General features: G+C 41.2%; 1 protein-coding gene across 10 annotated transcripts in view; it reads left to right on the top strand.

The window, feature by feature from the left end:
* RFTN2 (raftlin family member 2) overlaps positions 1-16,525 on the top strand; it is a 136,218-nt gene that overhangs the window by 61,080 nt on the left and 58,613 nt on the right. For all 10 annotated transcript variants that reach the window (XM_042949612.1, XM_042949614.1, XM_042949606.1 and 7 more), the window contains 2 exons: positions 7,489-7,610; positions 8,873-8,976. In XM_042949612.1, coding sequence (XP_042805546.1) covers positions 7,489-7,610; positions 8,873-8,976 — 226 coding nt within the window. The remainder of the gene's footprint in view (positions 1-7,488; positions 7,611-8,872; positions 8,977-16,525) is intronic.

Raw genomic sequence — 16,525 nt, 5'->3', positions numbered from 1 at the left:
GAAAATGATATTTACTCTATTTTTTCTGCCTTCCCTTTATCTTTCAACTTCCCCTAGTCTTCCTCTTTTAGTTACGATGGGATATGTAATCACTCATGTCTATCACAAAAACAAACAAAACTTTCCAAAAGTTACTTTCTAGGGAAAGTGTTTTAAAAAAGAAATTGGTGCTGGGGCACCTGGGTAGCTCAGTTGGTTAAGCCTCCAACTCTTGATTTCATCTCAGGTAATGATCTCACAGTTGTGAGATCGAGCTCTGCATCAGGCTCTGCCCTGGGCATGGAGATGGCTTAAGATTCTTTCTCTCTCTCCCTCAGTCCCTTCCCCACCCACGTGCACATGCACATACACACACTGTCCCTCTCTCTCTCTCTCAAAAAAATAAAAATAAAAAAGAGATTAGTGCTAAAAGAAAAACTCATAGTTAGGAGACTTGAAAATTGCATTAGGAAGGATGAAGGCTATTAAAACCAAGATTAACTAACTTAATGAGGCTAGAGGAAAGAACAAAAAAAGCAATGAGATATCAGTATTCTTTACTATCATTAAGTCAGCCTATTACATCAGGGATACCTTAACTAATAGAACTAAAGACTTTGGATGATTATTTAAAATTATCAAGAGTCATGGGACGCCTGGGTGGCTCAGTCGGTTGAGCGTCCGACTTCGGCTCAGGTCATGATCTCGCGGTTCGTGAGTTCGAGCCCCGCGTTGGGCTCTGTGCTGACAGCTCAGAGCCTGGAGCCTGCTTCGGATTCTGTGTCTCCCCCTCTCTCTCTTCCCCTCCCCCACTCATGCTCTGTCTCTCTCTCTCCTTCAAAAATAAATAAAATTATCAAGAGTCATGGTCCAATAAGTTCTTTTAACTAGCAACCAAGAGTAAGGATCTAGCCTATTGAAGTACCCAGAAATATGGCCCATAGCACACAGCCCATAGCAGGTGCTCAATAGATAGTTCTTAGTATTTTGGTTATTGGAAACTTCCTCCAAGGTGGTCTTTTACGGAAACAGCAAAATCTTTTTTCTTTAAGTTTATTTATTTTCAGTATATGTGCTGCCGAAGCAAGCACAAGTTTATTTATTTTCAGAAAGAGACAGAGAGAGTGCATGCATATGCACAAACAGGGGAGGGGGAGATAAGGGAAGAAAGGGGGAGAAAGAGAGAGAGAGAGAGAGAGAGAGAGAGAGAGAGAATCCCAAGCAGGCTCCATGCTCAGCACAGAGCTTGACTCCAGGCTTGATCCCACGAACTGTGAGATCATGACATGAGTGAAACCGAGAGGCAGACGCTCAACCAACTGAGCCACCCAGGCACCCATAAGATTTTTATTTTTAAGTAATCTCTACACCCAACATGGGGCTCAAACTTACACCCCAAGATCAAGAGTCTCATGCCCTTACTGACTGAGCCATCCAGGTGCCCCAGAAACAGCAAAATCTAAGAAGAGCATGGACTTTAGGATGAGATAGACCAGGGTTTGAATCCTATGTTCTCTACTTATTAGCTGGGTGATCTGGGGAAGTTAGGTGGGCTCACTGAGCCACAGTTTCCTATAAGGGGAGTAAAAATACTCCCTACTTTACTGCTATAAAAATTTGATAAGATGCAGTATGTACAAAATGACTCCCACAGTGCCTTACCCACTGTCAGAGCTTATTTTCTGGAGTTAGTTTTCTTTCCTGCAACTTGTGTGCAGCTACAGTACTTTTAGTATGGATCAGCTACTTGGAGGTCAGTTTATGCTTCATATATTTCTTTCTCTCTTCTCTTCCTTCCAAAAAGTCTAGTTGGAGACATTTCAAAATTTGGTTTGTTACTAACTGCTGAAGGAAAAACGAGAAATACTCCTTTCAGAATCTCTTTCAGGCATCCCCGCCTTGGGCCTTGCCTGATGAAAATAAAATTAGCCACAGCAGTTGCCAGCCAGAGACTCTGTAGAGCTTTTGTTCATAAAGCCTCAGAAGCTATTTAGAGAGCTCAGGGGAGAATCTCTCCCTCTCAGCAGCTCTGGAATGTCTCATTAGACATTTTACATTGCAGGCCATGCCAAGCCCCTAATGAGCCACCACGGTCTGTGGGGCCTGGCAATTGGGTGTGTCTCTTGGGACTTCCCTAGGAGTACACAGGGAAGCTGCAGAGGGGAAATTGTGACCCATGCCTGTGTCACTGTGAGAAGCAAGTCGGAGGAAGCAGGGCTGAATTGGTTGCTTTGTTCTGGGACATTTGATGCCTGACAGCTAAAGCACATAGGGGACAATGCGTATTTTGTTTTGTCTTGCTTCCATCCTCTTCCAAAATATTGTCAGAAGTCCGCTCACCATGAGAAATAAAAGCACAAAACCAGACATTGCACAGACATTTAAATACCTTACTCCACAAATCTCATAAAATATCTTCCTCTAGAAAGAGGGAGAGGGGGAACAAAACTTTTAACAAGTTTTCTCCTTTGGTGGGGTCACGGTGGAGAGGTTATAAGGACTGTGAAATTCCTCTTCAGTGCCCTTTCCCACGCACTCTCAAAGCCTTCTGCTTCGAAAAGCCCAACAGGAGAGGTACCCAGCGGCCGTCTTGCTGTTCTTGCAGCCTGAGGGTTCCCACTGCAATGGTTTCCTGTATCTGACATTCTCCAGCATTGTTGGGTCCTCACCAAACCGGTCCTCTGCTGGAATCACTGCACACGCACAGGGGCTTGCACTATAGGGCAAAGAACTCCAACTGGTCCCAATTGAGCCAACAAAGATAAAACACTTTATTTTACCAGAATGTGTAGAATCCAGTGGGCAGTTGGCATGGGTTGAGATGAGCAGCTTTGCCAGCTGATATAAAACACACACACAGACACAGACACAGACACAGACACAGACACAGACACATATACACCCATGAGTCCCCATACTCTACTAGCCTACAAATGCCCCCATTATCCTCAGAGAATAGTCTCTTCCCACCTTTAGTTCACCCACATCTTAAGGCTACATTTTGATTTTTTATGAATTTTTAGACTTAAGTTCATTTCAAACTCTTCACCCCTATAAAAATGCTTATGTGGAGGGGCGCCTGGGTGGCTCAGTCGGTTGAGCGGCTGACTTCAGCTCAGGTCACGATCTCACAGTCCGTGGGTTTGAGCCCCGCGTCGGGCTCTGGGCTGATGGCTCAGAGCCTGGAGCCTGCTTCGGATTCTGTGTCTCCCTCTCTCTCTGCCCCTCCCCTGTTCATGCTCTGTCTCTCTCTCTGTCTCAAAAATAAATAAAACGTTAAAAAAAAAATTTTTTTTAAATAAAAAATAAAAAAAATGCTTATGTGGAGCTGACAGGCAAGGTGTATCAGAATGAGGAGTGAGGTAGAGTACTGACAAAGAAAATGTATTTATTCACCACAAATATGTGTATGCCAGGCCCTATGCCAGGCCCTATGCCAGGCACTGGATTTACAATGATGAGCAAAATGGACATCTTCCCTACTCTCAAAAAGCTGGCCCTGCGGCATCAGGCAGTCAGGCGGTAACGGGTACAGAAACATATGTATCTAATTTCAAACTGGAGAAAAGTGTTGTGACATTACCTAACACCATATTGTAAGGAGGGATCAGGAGGTCCCGCCTGACAAGGCACCAATCACACTGAGACTGGAAAGCCAGCATTCTAGAGCCACAGGCAGACCGTTCTAGGCAGAGGAAACACCCCCAGATGTACAAAAACCCTAGGGCAGGAAAGAGGAACAGGGAAAAGGTCTGTGTGCTGGAGCCAGGTATGAAGAGAGAATGGCTCCATACAAGGTAGAAGTGGTAAGCAGCAGCCAATCTTATAAATAATACAACAAGAGCTAACATGTATTTGTACTTACTATACACCAGCATTGTTCTAAGCACTTTAAATTTATTAACTCACTTAATCCCACAGCAACCCTGTGGGGTTAGTATGATTATTCCCCTTTTGTAGATGAGGAAGCTGAGGCACAGAAATATTTTAAAATGTGCCCATTTTCATGCAATTAGAAAGTGGGGCAGGGGGCACCTAGGTGGAGTGTGTGCTCCTAAGCAAAAACTTTAAACATCCTGCCAGGATTTTTATTCCAAGTCATTCACTGAAGATTTAAAAAGGGAGTTATGGAGGTGCCTGGGTAGCTCAGTCAGTTAAGCGTCTGACTTGGGCTCAGGTTATGATCTCACGTTTCATGAGTCTGAGCCCTGTGTCAGGCTCTGGGCTAACAGCTCAGAGCCTGGAGCCTGCTTCAGATTCTGTGTCTCCCTCTCTCTCTGCCCCTCCCCCACTTAGGCTCACTTTCTCGCTCTCTCTTTCAAAAATAAACATTTTTAAAAATTAAATAAATAGATAAATAAATAAATAAATAAAAGAGGGAGTTATGACCTGATATGCATTCTTAAAATAACTTCTTCCGCCTCATTTTGGGAAGTGGATTAGGGAGGGTAAGAGTGGAAGGGGGGGGGGGGGGGGTTGCTGTCAAGAGGCTGAGACTTGTTTTGGAGACAGAATGTTCATGAATGAGGTACAAAATGGGAGTCTCCATATGTGCCCTCCAGGCCTACCTCTAGGCAGTTTGATGCCAAAAATGACACGTGGACCAAAAATACTAAAATGGAATGTTACCTTTCCTCACATTTACATAAATGCTACTGTCATATATAGCTGAAATGAATGTGTCAGAGCACATGGCCAGACAAGTAAGCCACTCCCTGAGAATTTGTTAAGCTTGTGCTTCTTAAACCAGGGCCCAAGTACCCTGAGGGTATGCAGCCTTGTGCTAGGGAGTACACAGGTTCAAAGGATAGAATGTCAATATTACTTAATATGGGGAGTTGGAGAACTTTACTTTTTTACATAATATATTTGAAAGGAATGCAAATATTGCATGGATTTTAAGATATAAACATTAAGACGTTAAAGAAACCTTATTCTTGCCACAAATCAATTCAAACTGTACTTGGAGACCATCCTTCAAGGGTACAGATATACTTTCCTTTGCTACTGATGGTATTTGGCTAAAAAAAATTAAGAAGCAGTGGGTCAGGTCAATGCTTTTCATTTTCATATTATGCATACATAGAAAATGATAAGATAATAAGGTACATGGGTACAAGAAGATAAAGCTTCTCTGAGCAGGAGGGGGCATCCCATATCTTGGCACTTCTGGAAGGGGTTCTCAGAACACCAATGGGCCAAGACATACTGGGTGGGAAACTCTGGAATATGTACTGTTAAGAAGTGACTCAGTTCTATAGGTGCCTGGGTGGCTCAGTAGGTTAAGTGTCAGACTTTGGCTCAGGTCATGATCTCATGGTTCATGGGTTTGAGCCCTGTGTTAGGCCCTGCTGACAGCTCAGCTGTGGATTCTGTGTCTTCCTCTCTCTGTGTCCCTCTTCTGCTCACACTCTTTCTCTGTCTCAAAAATAAATAAAAGTGTTTAAAAAATTTTTTTTAAAAAGTGACTCAGCTCGGGAACAGTTATTAAGTAACTGTTTACAATTATCAACTCATCCATTACCTGGAAGATTTAACACACCAAGCACCCAAACAGCCACTCCCCATGGGACCTTCCCTGACACCCGGCCTCGCCTCCACTTCTGTTAGGGAGAATTTTTCAGGAGATATTAAATACTTTCTCCTGTGTAAGCTTCATTCATCTGTGGCTCTGGGGACTGGCATGGGAGCTAAGAAGGTCGGCCAGGACCTTGGGAGCTCTAAAGTGAGAAGGGAGGGACATAAGTATAATACACGTATAGAAAAGTGCATTAATCTTATGCGTACAGCTGAATAAAAACAAACATTCAAGATATAGAGCATCTCTTTATATATCAGTTATATCTCAATAAAGCTGGGGAGGAAAGAATTCAGAGGGGGGAAAAAGGTACAGAACATTTCCCACATCCCAGAAGCCACCTCATGACCCTCCCCAGTCAATATCCTCCCACCCAGAGAAAGAATTATTCTAACGTCCATCCCCATAGATTAATTTTGCCTGTTTTTGAACTTCACATAGGTTGAAGTATACAGTATTTACTCTTTTGTGTCTGGCTTCTTTTCTCAACATAGTTTCTGAAATTCATCCATGTTGCTACATAGCAGTGAGTCTTACTTTTTTATTCTTGTGTGGCATTTTTTGAGTGTACCATGGTTTCATTCTTTTAAACCAGAAGAAATTTAGAAGTACTAGGGTACCCCAATATTGAGAATAAGAAAACAGACACAGAGCCACAAAACCACATTGTAATCCCAAAGTAAATAAGAAGCAGATTATAATTAACTACATAATTATCACAGTATATAATTATTTCTAAAATTCATACCCCCTTTCTAAAAAAGGACTTGGGACATACATATTTTTAAAGACAGTTTTGTGAAGCTGTAAACTTATGATAAAAAGATTTACTTCCACTGGTCACTTTGGTATGACAGTGGACAAGTACATTTAAAGGAAGTGGAACATACACTGTAATTAGAAAACTAACTCTAACTAGTAAATTACACTTTACTGGGTTTGAGGGAACCAATCTGAACAAGGTAAATTCTTCACGGTATTCTGCCCTAATTGTAAATGATGTAAATAATAATGATGATGATTTTCTCCTAAAGCTTATAGCCTGTTAATAAAAATCAAAACCAAAAATTACATTGAAATTATGTTTGGCTTCTTTATCTTTAAGCTTAATAGATCACTTGAAAATGTTGTAGGCTATAATTTAGATAAATGTCCAGCAGAGACTTTGATGCGACATTGTACTGTATAAAAACCAAACTGTTTAGCCAGCACGTGACCATGGGAAAATTGTCTCCTATTGCAAAATAGGAGACAAAAGAACGTCCATAAAATCAGTTTAGTTTTCGCCAGCTGGTTATTGTCAACTATTCAAGAAAATGTCAGAGAGGCCCTCCCTTAAAACTTCCTTCCCAGCAGGAATTCTTTTGACAATGACTTCTGTTTAGGATTTTCCTGTTACCATTCTTTCATTATTTTTTTAAAGCATCATTGAGGTAAAGAATTGTTTCGTGTTTATATTTTTTTGAAGTAATCTTACCTCACATTAGTTTGAATATCACACCTATATTTTCAAGAATATACATTTTTATGTTTTCTCTCCTAATGGTGTAATTAATGTGCATAAACATATAGGTCAGAAACCAAAATTTGATTTCAGGGTGAAGGTCAGTTCCCAGTGCTTTTTAGACTTAGGAAATCCACTTGTTTCTCACTGTATGATATTATTTTATCTTGTTTTTGTGTTTGTAGTTTTCATATTTACAGTTTGATTTTAATTCAGTGAAGTACAAAATTGTCTTGACCTTCCCCAAAAAACCCTATAACAATAACAACTCTCAAAGAGGAGGATGTTATTGATTCAGCCAAAACAAGTGCTGATTAATTTATATGCTTTTCTTTCAGCTTCCTAAAAGGGTTATCTAAGGATTTAGATGATTTTAGGAGACACTCAGTATTTGCCACTCTTCTTAATTGCATCCTTTTCCTCACAGGGGACCATTTGCCTAAATCTTTGGAAGGATTCTTTATCTATGAAGAAGAAGGTTCTGGAGTTCCAGGTTCCAGTAGGAAAGGAAATGATGCCATCGTAGTAGAACAATGGACTGTTATTGAGGTAAACTGCAGTTTTCTGACAGTTTAGCTTTACTTTTCTATTTAGTTTTACATGTTAAAGATCTTCATTGCCTAATACCTGCAGTATCCTTCAAACACGTTTGTGCAGAGTTCAGAATTTTATCACAAATGCGTAAACAAACTGTATAGATTTGTGAAAAGGTGATTTCCTTTACTCCATGTTCAACTCCGTGATAAGATAGTAAAATAATTACCTGTACCTAAACAGCAGTAGATTCCCAAGGATTTGGCATTATAATCCTGAATAAAGTTCCCAGGCACTGAGACTCTCTTTACACATGCCATGACAACTGGTTGAAACTGAAAAAAAACTCAGTCAATAACTACTATTTTATCTCCAAGAAACCAATGTGACTGACTTTTATTTATTTATTTATTTATTTATTTATTTTACCTTGTGAATTGACTTTCAAAGGCAAAAATATCCAAAAGGTGTTCTCTCTCTCACCAGGCCAAATATGTACACACAGCATTGTCCTTCCTAATCAGAGATGACATTGCTGCTGATGTTGTGCACTCTGAATTCAGATGTCACCGAATGGACTGCCCTTGAGGTGTACAGACTGAATTCAGGTATATTGTGTTGTGTGTATGAGGCCCTCACTGACAGGCTGTTTCATAGACACATGTGCCTTTCTGGCCTTATAAAGGCATACAGAGAGGCATAGCTCATTTTCAAATAAACTAGAAATCCCAATGAGTGGGGAGAAAACGATTTGGGGGGAGAGGTAAAGCTCCTAGTAAAAATCAATTCCACATGAATAAAAAGCAGGGAAACAACTCAGCATCTAAGCCCCACTCGCCTTTTACTTCCTGATCTTCACTTCCTACTCTTATCCTCACTTCCCAACCCCTGGCCCAGTGTTTCTAACCAGTATGGTCTGTAAACTACTTGGATCCACATCACTAGGGAGCTTTTCTAAATGCAGATCCCCTAGCCCCATACCTTAAAGTCTGATGCCTGAACAAGATTGAGGGAACATAAAGGAAGGCAGGCCCAAACTCTGGAGAACCAGATGGAAACCTCTCTCCACTCTGATCCCCAGTGTCTCTACTTTGGTTCAATGGTTAGAACGCAGCAAGTAGCAGAAAATGAAGCCCACGAAGACTGCAACTGATGAAACTGTACTTAATGGAGCATGAACTCCCTTTATTGTAACACCCATCACCCTTTATTGTAATCACTTGTGTTGCTGGTCATCTTGCCATTAAGGCTATGAGCTCTTATGCTTATTCATGCAGGGCTGTGAAATCAAAACGGACTATGGCCCTCTGCTGCACACTCTGGCTGAGTTTGGATGGCTCCTGACAAGCGTGTTGCCTACACCTATACTGCGACATGACAGGTAATGCCAGAGTAGCCTTACAAACTCTCATTTAATTCAAAATATAGTTCATTTGTTAGATAACTCAATTCAGCAAATGCTTATTTAATGCCTACAAAAAGCATTTCACTGAACTTCTAATCTGATTTCATGGACCTTGGAGATCAGCTAATCTAATCCCCTCAAGTTATAGATGTACAAACTATAACATCTCCTCCCCAAGGGCATGCAAGCAGAGCCAGGCAGGGGCGCAAGACCCACTCCCAGCTCAGGGCAGCTCAAAATGCCTGGAGTCAAGGGGCGCCTGGGTGGTTCAGTCAGTTGAGCATCCAAACCTGGATTTCGGCTCAGGTCATGATCTCACAGTCGGTGAATTCGAGCCCCACATCAGGCTCTCTGCTGAGTGTGGAGCCTTCTTGGAGTTCTGTCTCTCCCTCCCTCTGCCCCTCCCCAGCTCGTGCTGTCTTTCTCTGAAAGTAAATAAATAAGCTTAAAAAAAAAAATGTCTAGAGTGAAGACTGAGTTGATGTAACTCTGCAAACAGAACAACTCAGGCCCCTCTGTAGACCTCTTGTCCTCCCCCTCCGCACTGTGCGCGCAAACCAAGGGAGGCAGGAGCCCAGGCAGTGCTGCCTTCACCTCTCCCCTCTGGTAAGGTGGCTGAGCTCTCCCCTGGAGCACGAACTCATTAGCTGTTTCCACTAAAATAAACTGCCTACATTAGAACCAAAGTGCCATCACTTCACAAATACCAACCTTTCCTTTTCCCCTTTAGTCAATCGTACTTTTTTTTTTAGAGACAGAACGAGAGAAACCAATTAAGTCTTCTGTGTAAAGAGCTTTGCTGTCCCCTGGACACAGAGATGTTCCCTCTACCTTCTTTGGCTTCCAGAAAATGATCGAGTGCCAACGCAGTCCTGCCTGGGCCAGTGACTACCTGCCAAGGACAGCACAGTAACACGTGGCCTTACCCTTTAGCAGCGTCAACTGCGGTTCAACACTCTTGAGTAATTGTCAGGTGTAGCTGAAGGAGGCAGCTCCTCCTTTCTCAGTCTCACCCACCCTCCTGCCTCCTCTGGTTTTCCCAGTTTTGCAACCTACCCCTGTCCAGTATCCCAACTTCCCCCCACACTGTAAAAACATTTGATTGGCATGGCTTTATATTAAAGCTGCATCTTCTTCAGGTGGGAAGAGAGACAAAGACTGATACAGAGTAAAGATACTCAAGCTTTAAAAGGAGGGGTTAGAAATAAGCAATTAATCTGCTTTTCTTCTCCGGGATCTATTGGTAACTGTACTCAAGTTGTGAATGACAACATCCTGAAGCATTAGTTCCCAACTGTTTAAATCTGTGACATAGCTGTCAGGTCACAATACAGTGGTAATTCGCAAGATTTGGTCTTTAAACGAAGCAATATGAAACACCTGGGGAGCCTATGCACCTACAAATTCTGGAAGGCCACCCCAGTGGAACAGTCAGAAGCTCTGAGGGTGAAACCATGAATCTGCACTTTCACAAGCCTCTGAAACTCGTTAACATTAGAAGAATTGTGCAGGAGGTAGTGAGAAAGGAACTCCTCTTCCCTGCCTTTCTACCCCTCATAGCCATGCCCAAGCATTGGCCTATCCCACTCCCCACTCTCCCTCAGAATAACTTGTGTATTTGGCTTTCTCATCTCTTTTTGATTGTTCTCATTGGTGTGTAATTTAGGATATCATCTGGCCCATTACAGTTAGCTCTTCCTAAGAGTACTCTTGAGTTCTGAACCTTTCGTGTTCCTTTTTCCCCAGTGAAAAATATATTCATCATTCCTCCCTCCCATTCACTCAGGGATTCTACTCTCGTGAGCCTAAATTTTTCTTGGGATGCCTGACTGGCTCCATTGGTAGAGTATGTGACTCTTAATCTCAGGGCTGCGAGTTCAAGCCCCACACTGGGCATGGAGCTTATTTAAAATTAAAATGCAAAAAAAAATAGTTTTGTCTTGAAGTATGAGTGACTGCTTGGGCACTGATTAGATAGCAAGTCTGCTGGGCTGGGTGCTGAGCCAGAAAACACAAGCTGAAGCTCCTTCAGCATCTCCTGCTTCTGGTTGGTTTAGGATTGAGGACAGGATTGAGACCAAGTATAATGTGAAGGGGGAGGGTTGTGGAAACCGGAGCCACACTTGACTGGACCACCTTGTCCTGCATATCAGACTGTATGAAGTCACAGGCTTCCCTGGTGAGGAGAGGGCTCACTGGAACAAGGAGTAGCTGTACATTGTCTTTGAAGCAGAGATAACACCACTGCCTCTCCACTGTTCTAGATTCTCCTGTACCCCTGTTCCCCTTGAGGTGCTGTGGGGTCACAGTAGGCCTTTCACACCCTCCTTGTGAAGGCTTATCTTCATGTGTAATTAAAATAGCAAAAGGGCTAGTTGCTGGACTGCTCATAAAGCGACTGTTTCGAACAGCAAAAAAAATGGACACAGTATAGATGTCTGTCACTAGGAATGGTGTGTGTTAAGGCTAAAAAGCTACATAGCAAATTCTAGTGAATGATTAGCTCTGGGACTACGGGTAGGGGACAGGGAAAGTGGGCGTTTCTGCTTTGTCTTTATACATTTTCTGCTATTTGACTTTCTACAAGGAATATTCTGTGATTTAAAAAAAAAAAACTAATTTTAAAGAGTAAAAAAATCAATTACTAAAAAGATGTGACAGCTGTATCTGCCATGAAGGAGCCTGTGTCTGGTTAAGCTTAAATTTAGTATATAACCAGGCTTGCACTTGGGTTATGGCAGGTCAAACTTACATACCTGAACACGTATAGGTTGTACAGCAGCGTTAAAAAGAGGAGTAAAGACTGTCAAAGTTAGACGGAATCTTCACCTGAGTGAAGTTTAAAATGAGTTTAAAAAGCAGCATCACCATTTAGCAGGTCTCCATTTAGAATCTGCTGTTTACCCTGGATGGGAGATAGTACAGGGGCACCTGGGTGGCTCTGTCAGTTAAGTGTCTGACTCTTGATTTCAGCTCAGGTCATGATCTTACGATTCATGGGGTCAAGCCCCATGTCCAGCTCTGTGCTGCCCATGTCCGACTCTGTGCTGCCCATGTCTGGCTCTGTGCTGGCAGTATGGAGCCTGCGTGGGATTTGCTCTCTCCCTCTGTCTCTGCCCCACCTGGTTGATTTGGGACTGAAGACAGGATTGAGACCAAAGGTGGTAAAGAAGAGGTCTCGAGTATGTGTGCGCACATGCACACTCCCTCTCTAAAAATAAATAAATAGATAAATAAATGAAAATAGTAGAAAAATACTTTTTAGCAGTAATCACCCGTTTGCAACAAGGCACACTAGAACAAACAGTGTCTACTGTTCTTTTGTACTCAGGAATATTGTGCAATATTGATGTTTATTTTAATCCTTTATGTCTTGTAACTTGTGTTCTTCCAAGTGCCTGCAAGGTAGATGCTATAGGCTGAAAGTCAAGGTTCATTGTTACTATCTGGTAACAAAGATTGTTGATAAAACCGGTTTATCCTCTGCCTTCTTGTTCTTGTCCAAATGTGCTATCTCTGTCAGTCACATGCTTGTCTTAGCTGCTGTAGTACACACAAAGATAGTACTCACTGTCAGTCATGTCATCTTTAAATATAAAGAAAAATACCATTTAAATACAAAAAAAAAAAAAAAAAGAAGAAGATACCACATACAATTCATCTTGGTCCAAGTGGAGGATAGAGCCTAAAAATTTTTAGTCTAGATGAAGAGTCTGGGATGTGAACCAAACTATTCTATAGGAACTAATCCTTTAGCAGAACCAAAATCCTGAAGTTGAAACCAGTTATGCAAGCGTGATCACTCAGCCTGTCATAAATCAGGATATTTCAGAAAATGTAAATACTGTGATTCACTATATACTAAATCAGCACTGATGATTACAAGTCAGTAAAGGAGCAGAAATAAATAACATCACTATAAAGATACATAAGCTTACACATATACTCATACCCAGAAAAACAAATAACTGTCATGACCTTTCTTTTGGGGCCCACATGTCTGAAAACATGAGTTAGAACCATTGTCAGTGAAAACTTTCTTCCTTAAATATTTTCATCTTGTACACAATCATGTCTTCGGCAATTTCAACTTTTCCCCACTCTTCTATCACCTAAACCATAACTTGAGTGGTCTGTAGATAAGGTATTTTCCCTTCATTTCTTTCATTACTCAAATATGTCATTGGATGACATAAAAATATTTTCCCAATGTGTCCTTACACTGAGGTTGTTGCTTCATCATCCTAGGCAATATCACACCACCAAGGTTGAAAGCCACATTGCCATGGAAACATGATAATGTGGTAATCAGATAACACTACATTATTCCAGGATTATTGCTGTCAGCTGTGAAAACTTGCCAGAATCCCTTCTTAATCGTTATCACTATGTAATTATACAAATGGGCCCAATCCTTTTCTTTTCAAGAAATCAACATGAAAATTGACATTAAACAATTCAGGGAAAATCTGGTAGGGGATCAAATTAGCTGAACTAGCAGCTAATATTGCTGCCCTTAAAATAATCACCAGAATAAAATGGAAGGGGAGCCAAAGTTCCCTCTGTCTGGCTCCCTCAAACCAACAAGGTCATCCCCCTCTCCCTGAATAATCATCTGGAAAGGGATGGGGGAAGGGGGCATCTTAACAGGAACCCACGGTAATTCTGATGTGCTTTCAGAAAAACACTGAAGTATAATCTTGCAGAGGGACCATGAAAGCATTTTAGAATACAATATAGAAGAAAGATATACAGCTTCATCTATATCTCAGAAGACAGAATTGAAAAGCAGGGGTTTGGGGGTACAATGAATCATGTTATACTGTTCTGAGAATATAAAAACATCTGATCCTTAAGAACAAGATCTGAATAACAAAAAGAGAAAATTGTCTTCTCACTGTGATGCTGGCAGTCCTGCTCCCTCTTCCATTTTCTGCAGCCCTTGCAGAAAAGGCTCCACAGTCTTGTGGTCACCACAGCCCAGAAGCATAAGTCTGTGCAGTCACTTGAGACACTTTCGTGTACCAATGATTTCCTCTCAATCCTCAAGTGGCAGCCAAAGCAGAGCTGCATATTTATACACAGTCAGGGAAAGGCTAGGGTTTCGTGTTTAGTTCATTTTAATGTGCTTCTCTTCCCTTCCTAATTTAAATTCTATAGAAACAGTATGGTGTAATTCCTAGTTACGCTCATGGTAATCTTGCAGTGAGCAGCATTTTGATAAGGCCACTTTTTAAACAAGTTTATTTCTTTATTTTCAGAGACAGAGATAGAGCACGCATAAGTGGGAGGGAGGGGCAGAGAGACAGAGGGAGAGAGAATCCGAGCAGGCTCTACACTATCAGCACAGAGTCCAAGGCAGGGATGAAATCAAGAGTTGGACCCTTAACCGACTGTGCCCCAAGGCCACATTTTTCAAAATAGTCAATTTGTCTATTGTAGATACTTCCAGTTATCACTTCCTCATCTGAACTTCAATTTTTGACATTTTGTCAGGCAGGGGGGTTGGGAGAAGCTAAACTGTGGGAGTGCTCTTTTTAGTTTTTAATACACTCATATTAATACCTGAAAAACAAATCAGGGTCATAAGCCAAAGGAACTGTCACCAAGCACATAGTTATAAAGGTGCATGCAAAAATTAATTTTATAACTTTGCTTTCAAAATGAATTTTATTTTATATCTTAAAAGCAAGAATTTACTAATTTATTTTTGAGTTGCAACATTAAACATGGCAATTAATTAATTAATTAGATGATACAAAACTGATCAGAAAATACAAATTAACCTAACAATTCTGTTTCCTCTCGTCTAACTCTACAATCATAAATGAAAGCTCTTTATAAAAGTTTTTTTTTAAGTTTATTTATTTATTTTAAGAGAGTGGGTGCATGAGTGGGGGGGTGGGGAGGGGCAGAGAAAGGGAGAGAGAGAATCCCAATCAGGCTCCATGCTGTCAGCACAGAGCCCGATGCGGGACTTGGTCTCGAGATCTGAAATCATGACCTTAACCGAAATCAAGAGTCAGATGCTTAACCAACTGAACCACCCTGGCACCCCAAGAGTATTTTTATCCCACAAATGACTAAACAGCTACAGATAAGCCACTCATTTAGAACCATTTCAGTTGTATTCAAACTGAATCACATTTTTGCATTTTATTGAAAATGTTCTTTCAGTTCAACTCAAATATCTGTTGAGTGCCTGATATGTACAAGGCAATATTTTACTCACTCTAGGGGCTGACTCTGGCTTCCAGGAAGGAACTCATAGTCGGCTTGGAGACGCAACACCATTACAAATAACTAATGCAGAACAGCTCATGACAAGTCCTGCAGTGGAGGTCTAGAGCATGTATTCTCAATAGGGGTGATACTGCCCAAAGGGGGTGAAAATTAGTTATAAGGGGAGGTAAAAAAAATCTTAAATACTACAGTGGTTTGTGGCCCTCCAAAAGGTCACGGTACATAAACACAAACACAGCATATCTTTAGGATTAAAATTTAATGGGATTGGGGGGAATTTGGGGAGAAATATCTAAAAAGTCTTTTTTGGGGAAGCAATAATGAAGAGTTGAGTATAAAGCAGGTGAATATGCTAGGGGACTTCATTGAAGGAGGAGGGCAGGTCTGCGAAAGCTGTGTGTCTGAGGGGGAACTTTAGGAAAGAACAGATCTTCTGAAAGCAGTTTTAGAGAGAATACTCCCTGTGGCAAATAGGACTATTTACTATTCCGTTTCATCTCATGTAGCAGCACTAGTCTGTTGGAAGTGGCTGCCTGGAACACTATAAAACCAAGGATTCTGAGACTAGAACGAGGCTCAGCAAAAAAGAATGCAGTGGTCAATCAATTAGTGATGCCTGCTATGTGCGTAGAAGGTAGAAAGTTGAAGTACGGGTACCACAAATTATTTCCTTTCTCTGGAAATCTTAAGCAAAAACACAGGAAAATGCAAGATATATTCCAGGGAAAGTTAGTACAGGTGAATGAATTCCTAAAGACCTCTTCTAATCAAACCCAAAGAATTCAAGACTGATTTTTACCAAAGAATAAATGTGAAAGGGGAGGGATCATTTTTATCATGTGTAAATCTACAACCATTCTCCTTCATGTCACCATTACCTGTACTCATAAAACAATTTTTCTTAAATATACAAGTATAAAGTGCACAAAACACAAATGGGTATAATTGTAAACACTTGTGTAGTTTCTACTGGACAAGAAACAATATCGGAACGTTGAAAGCCCTCCACGTATTTCCCCATCACATCTACTCCCTTCACTCAGAGTAACATCTCAACTTTTAGGATAATCACTTCCTTGCTTTGCCCAAGAGTTTTATCACTCTTGCATGTGTATCTAAACTATATACAGTTCAGTTTTGCCTGTTTTTGAATTTTACACAAATGGAATTTTATGTTTGGCTCCAATGGTTGATTATGACAAGCAGCGCTATCCTGAACATGAGCAGGGATCCTAGTGGACACGGGCATGAGTTTCTCAAGCGAATAGATCTGGAAGTGGTG

Source organism: Panthera leo, chromosome C1, assembly GCF_018350215.1.
Source record: "Panthera leo isolate Ple1 chromosome C1, P.leo_Ple1_pat1.1, whole genome shotgun sequence".
Lineage (NCBI taxonomy): Eukaryota > Metazoa > Chordata > Mammalia > Carnivora > Felidae > Panthera > Panthera leo.
Note: the sequence above shows the minus strand (reverse complement) of the source record. Positions and strands in the feature narration are given on the sequence as shown.